Below are 7,231 nucleotides of genomic sequence, written 5' to 3' on the forward strand. Positions count from 1 at the left end.
CCTCTTATAATATAAATCATAGCTAATTAACATTCTCGATAAATAGCGATGGAATCATTTAAACAATTAAATATATCTCTTTTGCAATAAACAAAAACTGGAAATAATGATCCTAGTTGCTTAGATATGAAAAATGGAAAGGATTATTTAGTTTTAGATTTTGATATTTCAACAGATGATGAATTAATATCTGGTTACGTTTTGATAGTTATTTTATTTTTCTTGCTTATTTTTCAGGGGATAATAGTGAGAAAAACAGCATAGTGCATGAGAAACAAATAAAGCAGTTTAAAATACTTATTAATAGTCTAGATTACAAGCATTTTAACTATTTTGTGTATTTATTTTTTAATTTTCATCAAAAAATACCAATTACAATCAATCAATTAATCATTCAATCATTCATACACTAATTAAATAAATATTTTAAAAAAACAGGCTAATTTATATCTTTGCTCCTGTTAACAAGCTATTTTTTCTACATTAAGAGTAACTCGTCAGACTTTAATCAATAAAATTTCAGATAAAGTAGTTTATTCGGAGTTTTAACTGCTTATGATGTTATTTAAACTCTTAGTGTTCTTCTATATTTACTGACTTTCTTCTTGGCTCTTTATAAATGGTATTTAATTAGTTTAAAACTTTATATAAAATCACTGAAATTTAATCTTATTTTTTTTGAAATTATTTTATATCCTAAAAAAGGTTAGAAATATTAAAAATCACATCAGGAACAAAGTCGAATATAAAAATTTTAAGATTTATTATGTATGTCATCTTCATTCCTGCATTTATCCTAATGACTGTTAACATAATCTTAATTTCTGTTAATCAGCAGCTCTAGTTAGAGTATTTTAATTAGATCTATTCAAATGTATTCTAGTTTAAATTTGTTATTTTAAATAAATAAAAGCCATTATTTCATATCTGGCTGTGTTTTATTATCTGGTGGCTATACAGTTTATGTAACTTATCACTTATCTAAAAACATCGAATACATCTATGAGATCGACTATTCATTTAAGAAAAGAGTAAATTGTTTATTTGTAAGAAAAAAGTAAATATATATTGTTTTTTTAAATAAAACATCAGGTTAAATAACAATTATATGTCCTTATTTTCACTTGTTTGCTTAGAGGTATTTTTAATCTAACTCTCATGGTTGTTGACATAAAATGCTATAAATTTGATGGACCTGATGACAGACTGCAGAATCCAAATATTGGATGGTAAACTTATATTAAATAATTTACATAAAAACATTATAAATTTTATTAATAGGTCTATTGTCCTTCCTTTCTTGGTATTAGCAAATAATAGTGCAGCTATTGTCTTTTCAATTCTATTTTCTCCTGGAAAAAAATTCAGATAAAATTTATCGCATGATAATTATCACTGTAACTAATTTTAATTTTAGCTTACAATTTGTTTATTTTTATCCTACAATTAATTAAAAATTAGCACTAAGTGATGATAATTGAAGAAAAGCATGTAATTTCAGCCAAACAAATAGTTCTATATTACTTTCTTATTCAAGCTGCTTCAGAATATTAGAAGCTTTCACTTATATTTTATATAATAATTTTATTTTCTAAAAAAATTCTGTAACAAATTTAGAATTTTATTTATTTGTATAAATACCATCTTTATTAATTGTATTTCTTAAAATTTGTATTTTTAACTTATAAATTAAAAAGATATTTACTTTCTTAAATTTTAATACTTAAAAACAAACAAATTAACAAAAAAGTAAACAAACAAAAAGTATTTATTAAAATTCATATTACAATTTTTTATGTTAATGAATGTTTTTAAAAGTAATATAAAAATTTACTAATTAATCATTGAAAATTAAAAACTGCAATTTATAGCTTTTTGAGGCTAAAATTTTTTTGAATTGTTGTTTTATTTTTTAGTTAAAAAAAAAATATTTAATTGAAAAACACATGATCAATTTTTTATTTTTGAGGAATGAATTGCAGTAATAAAATTAGATTATAACTTTTATATAAAAAATATTTTTATCATATAAATTAATTAATAGAGAAGAAATAAAAAATAATTTTTACAAATAATTTATTTAATTAAATTCTTAACATAAAACAAATATGCTAATTAATTAATAATTATCACAAGTTAGAAAACTTTGTTTATAATTGACTAAGTAAGAATCTTGCTTTCTGTTATAGATCGCTATTGAAAGAAAACTTTGATAGTATTATTAATGCTATAATAGCAAGACTCCATTTTATTCCTGTTGATTGGTTGAATTAAGCAGTTGCAAATAAAACTTTTAAGGTACTCTACTTAGTTTCAGTATATGGAGGATATCTTGCAGAGAATGGGAAGGTATTTATGGGTAATTTGTTGAAAACAGGTTTTAAATGAGAACAGGAGTCAAAGCCTGCTAATCCATGATATTTACCTGAACCACTATTTCCTACACCACCAAAAGGTAGATTAGGATTAGTAAGTTAAAATATAGCATCATTTATAGAGTATGAACCTGAGCTGGTTTGTTCTTCAAAAAGTTATGCATGTTTTGAACCAAAATAATATAATGCAAGTGGGTTAGGTCTATCGTTAATAAATTAAACTACAGTTTAAATATCTGTAAATTCTAAAATGGGTAAAATAGGACCAAATATTTCTTCTTTCATAACTCTAGATTCTAGAGATGGCTAATCAATAAGAGTTGGGGCAATGTACTTGTCAGAAATATCAAACTTACCACCAATTATGATTTAACCTTTATGGTCTTCAGGATTTAATAAGCTAGCAAGTCTTTCAGTAGATTAACAATTTACAATTCTGTTATAATCATTTGATTTTTAAGGATCTTCACCATAAAATAAAATGATTTTTTCCTTTAGTTTCTTGATAAATTCAGCTTTTATACTTTTGTGAACAAAAAGGTAATCACAAGCAACACAAGTTTAACCTGCATTCAAAAATCTACCTTAAGTGACTCTTAAAGCTGCATTTTCAAGGTTGGCATCTGAGTCTACAACAGTTGGGCTTTTTCCTCCTAATTCAAGAATGCAAGGAACCAAGTTTTCTGAAGCAGCTTTGGCAACTAATTTACCCTTAAATATTTAAAATTAAATAAATTATGCTGTTTTGAAAATTTATTAAGTGAATTGATAATCATAAATATTCTATTAAAATATCTATTATTTAATTAATCAAATCCTATTTTTAAAAAATTCAAGCATTTTTATTTAAATTATGAAAAGTAATTATGTCTCTAAGACTAAATAAAACCATATTAAGAAACGATTAATTTGTTACCTTTTCAGGGCTTCCTGTGAAAATGATTAAACCCCAAGGAAGTTTTGTAATGTTTATAGATACCTAAACTTAACCTTCGATACATCTGTAGGCTGATTTATCCATGTAATTATTGAATAACTTCAAAATACAGTTTGAAGTGTGAGGAGCTAATTCAGAAGGCTTAAGGACAACACAATTACCTGCAGCCAAAGCTTAAGCAAAAGGTGGAATAGCAGTAAACAAAGGGTAATTCCAAGCACTCATAACTAAAGCAACGCCGTAAGGTTCAGGTTTTAGGTAAGTCTTTGCTGGGCCAGAAAGAACAGTTGTATCTAGAGGACGAGCTTTAACCCATTAATCTAAATTTTTTAAAGTATGCTCAATTTCTGAAACAGTTATTTTGTAGCTTGTCATGAAAGAAATAAAGGGTGAGCATTTCAAATCCAATTCTAAAGCTTTGTGGAATTCTTATTCCATTTCTGTTAAACCCCTCAATAAGTTTCTCAGTTATGTCTTACGATAGGCTAGAGATTTAGTTTTTTGACTAAGGAATGTCTATCTAAGCTCCTAAAAAGTGGGTTCAATCACACTTGGGTCATCTTATATTTGTGGAACGCTCATTTTATTTTAGAAATATAATAAATAGAATTTAGATATTTTATTAATTTTTTTTTTTTTACTTTTCACGAATATTAACACACGAATAATAAGATATATATTACCAAATATCATGATAAAACAAATTTTAGTGAAAGATTTAATCGTCTATTAAGAAAAAGTTTTTTATAAAATTTGTTTACAATCAACTAAATTTTAAAGTTGTTTTAATAGGTGTTAATAAACTGTAAACAAAATTTAGAGAGGTAAATACAATACTATAAATACTTCCAGATTAAAATTATTTAAAACCCAAGCTTTTATAACTACAAATTGAATTAAGATATCAATTAAAGTATTTCTTAAATGGATTCAATTTGTATCTACACTAAAAATCTTTCATTTTTCTTCTTTATAAAATATAGTTATTGCATTTATCAGTAAAAATTAGCTGTTTTAAGTAAATTATTTTTGAAAATAAGTATAATTAAATTTAATAAATCTAAAGCTTTCAATTTAAATAAATTATTCTCATTTATTAATTGATATTGCTACAATATATTTAGATTTAAGACAATTCAAAAATATCTTTATATTTTAAATAGCTCTACTATCTAGCTCGGGTAGCTCAGTTGGTTAGAGCGTGGGTCTAATAAACCCAAGGTCGAGGGTTCAAGCCCCTCCCGGAGCAGTGCTTTTTTTTGTTAAATATTTAATTCTAAATCACTTTAATTTCTTTTTTTAATTATAATATGCTTTAAATTAAAACCAACAAATGTTTTTTGAGTTGAGTTTAAAATATCAACTAGCTCGGGTAGCTCAGTTGGTTAGAGCGTGGGTCTAATAAACCCAAGGTCGAGGGTTCAAGCCCCTCCCGGAGCAGTTGTTTTTTGAATTTAATAAAGAATAATTCAATCTTTCTTTTATATTTTATTTAAAATTGAAGAAAAACAATTACAAAGGTTCTAACTATTTCAGTCAGCTCGGGTAGCTCAGTTGGTTAGAGCGTGGGTCTAATAAACCCAAGGTCGAGGGTTCAAGCCCCTCCCGGAGCAGTGCTTTTTTTTGTTTAATATTTAATTCTAAATAAATTTAATTTCTTCTTTTAATTTTAACATGCATCAAATAAAAACCAACAAATGCTTTTTTGAGTTGAATTTAAAATATCAGCTAGCTCGGGTAGCTCAGTTGGTTAGAGCGTGGGTCTAATAAACCCAAGGTCGAGGGTTCAAGCCCCTCCCGGAGCAGTTTTTTATTTAAATTCTTATTTTTCTAATTCTTAAATGATTAAATATTTATTTAATTAATCCTAAATAATTATTTCAATTCTCATAAAATTTATTTTCATTAAAAATAATAAAAAATGTGAAAATATTTTATTTTATATCTCATCAAGCTCGGGTAGCTCAGTTGGTTAGAGCGTGGGTCTAATAAACCCAAGGTCGAGGGTTCAAGCCCCTCCCGGAGCAGTGCTTTTTTTTGTTTAGTATTTAATTCTAAATAAATTTAATTTCTTCTTTTAATTTTAACATGCATCAAATAAAAACCAACAAATGCTTTTTTTAGTTGAATTTAAAATATCAGCTAGCTCGGGTAGCTCAGTTGGTTAGAGCGTGGGTCTAATAAACCCAAGGTCGAGGGTTCAAGCCCCTCCCGGAGCAGTTTTTTATTTAAATTGTTATTTTTATAATTCTTAAATTATTAAATATTTACTTAATTAATTGTAATTAATTATTTCTATTCTTTTAAAATTTATTTTCATTAAAATAATAAAAAATGTGAAAATATTTTACTATATCTCTCATCTAGCTCGGGTAGCTCAGTTGGTTAGAGCGTGGGTCTAATAAACCCAAGGTCGAGGGTTCAAGCCCCTCCCGGAGCAGTTATTTTTTATATTAAATAAAAATTTAAATTAAATTTATTTAATAATTTAAAAATTAATTAAAGACAAAAGTTGGCTAGAGAAAGAAAGGATTTATTTCAGTCAGCTCGGGTAGCTCAGTTGGTTAGAGCGTGGGTCTAATAAACCCAAGGTCGAGGGTTCAAGCCCCTCCCGGAGCATTTTTTTTTTTCATTAAAAAATAATTATTCTAAAAATAAATTTCTATCATAATTTTAACAAGCTTACATTAAACAAAATCAGTAAATGTTTTTTTGAATTAAATGACCATTTCATCTAGCTCGGGTAGCTCAGTTGGTTAGAGCGTGGGTCTAATAAACCCAAGGTCGAGGGTTCAAGCCCCTCCCGGAGCAGTTATTTTTTATATTAAATAAAAATTTTAATTTAATTTATTCAATAATTTAAAAATTAATTAAAGATAAAAGTTGGCAAGAGAAAGAAAGGATTTATTTCAGTCGGCTCGGGTAGCTCAGTTGGTTAGAGCGTGGGTCTAATAAACCCAAGGTCGAGGGTTCAAGCCCCTCCCGGAGCAGTTTTTTTTACTCTGCTAAATAAATGATTCAAAAATATTGTGATTTTTACTTTACAAATAATTTAAACTTTTATTTAATAAAAATTTACAGATGGTTTTATGAATTTCTCTATAAATATCAACTAGCTCGGGTAGCTCAGTTGGTTAGAGCGTGGGTCTAATAAACCCAAGGTCGAGGGTTCAAGCCCCTCCCGGAGCAGTTTTTTTCTCTTAAAAAATATAATTATTTTAAAAATATATTAAATTAAATTCATTAATTTTACTTTTAAATAAAAATTCATTAAGTAAAAACCCACTATTGTTTTGAATTGCTTAAATCATTTCATCTAGCTCGGGTAGCTCAGTTGGTTAGAGCGTGGGTCTAATAAACCCAAGGTCGAGGGTTCAAGCCCCTCCCGGAGCAGTTATTTTTTATATTAAATAAAAATTTTAATTTAATTTTATCAATAATTTAAAAATTAATTAAAGATAAAAGTTGGCTAGAGAAAGAAAGGATTTATTTCAGTCAGCTCGGGTAGCTCAGTTGGTTAGAGCGTGGGTCTAATAAACCCAAGGTCGAGGGTTCAAGCCCCTCCCGGAGCATTTATTTTTTTATTCATAATAATTTAAAATAATTTATTTTTAATTTAAATTTAAAAAAAAGTATCATGGGCTTTTTGGAATAATTTCAAGCATATCTGTTATCTCGGATAGCTTAGTTGGTTATAGTATGGGTTAAATAACCCAAGATCGAGGGTTCAAGCCCTTCCTGGAGCATTCTTTTTTTTTAAATAAAAATAATTAAATATCAATTATTTTATAATTTAATGATAAACAAAAATTGTCTTTTAGAAAAATATTATTTATTTCAGTCAGCTCGGGTAGCTCAGTTGGTTAGAGCGTGGGTCTAATAAACCCGAGGTCGAGGGTTCAAGCCCCTCCCGGAGCAA

At 27.2% G+C, this 7,231-nt stretch overlaps 4 protein-coding genes across 4 annotated transcripts in view; 3 read left to right on the forward strand and 1 right to left on the reverse strand. All coding sequences in view use genetic code 6, as the record gives it.

The window, feature by feature from the left end:
* Nucleotides 1-48: 48 nt before the first annotated feature.
* On the forward strand, nucleotides 49-1,481 carry TTHERM_001206389 (transmembrane protein, putative; the record flags this gene model as incomplete). The annotated part of the gene is made up of 7 exons (XM_012799163.1): nucleotides 49-337; nucleotides 439-622; nucleotides 706-849; nucleotides 914-1,031; nucleotides 1,093-1,229; nucleotides 1,282-1,397; nucleotides 1,462-1,481. 7 exons carry the CDS (start codon nucleotides 49-51, stop codon nucleotides 1,479-1,481), a joined length of 1,008 nt encoding a protein of 335 aa, XP_012654617.1.
* A 648-nt stretch (nucleotides 1,482-2,129) lies between these two features.
* On the reverse strand, nucleotides 2,130-3,894 carry TTHERM_01206390 (NAD-dependent aldehyde dehydrogenase family protein; the record flags this gene model as incomplete). Its single annotated transcript, XM_001021898.1, has 2 exons — nucleotides 2,130-3,086; nucleotides 3,292-3,894. 2 exons carry the CDS (start codon nucleotides 3,892-3,894, stop codon nucleotides 2,130-2,132), a joined length of 1,560 nt encoding a protein of 519 aa, XP_001021898.1.
* Nucleotides 3,895-6,033: 2,139 nt separating this feature from the next.
* On the forward strand, nucleotides 6,034-6,329 carry TTHERM_01206400 (hypothetical protein; the record flags this gene model as incomplete). Its single annotated transcript, XM_001021899.2, has 2 exons — nucleotides 6,034-6,123; nucleotides 6,189-6,329. 2 exons carry the CDS (start codon nucleotides 6,034-6,036, stop codon nucleotides 6,327-6,329), a joined length of 231 nt encoding a protein of 76 aa, XP_001021899.2.
* Nucleotides 6,330-6,949: 620 nt separating this feature from the next.
* TTHERM_001206410 (hypothetical protein) overlaps nucleotides 6,950-7,231 on the forward strand; it is a gene marked incomplete at both ends in the record, with an annotated part of 414 nt that continues 132 nt past the window's right edge. The window contains one exon of the mRNA XM_012799164.1: nucleotides 6,950-7,231. This exon is cut by the window's right edge and continues 132 nt beyond it. Coding sequence (XP_012654618.1) covers nucleotides 6,950-7,231 — 282 coding nt within the window.

This window comes from Tetrahymena thermophila, assembly GCF_000189635.1.
Source record: "Tetrahymena thermophila SB210 genomic scaffold scf_8254497, whole genome shotgun sequence".
Taxonomy (NCBI): domain Eukaryota; phylum Ciliophora; class Oligohymenophorea; order Hymenostomatida; family Tetrahymenidae; genus Tetrahymena; species Tetrahymena thermophila.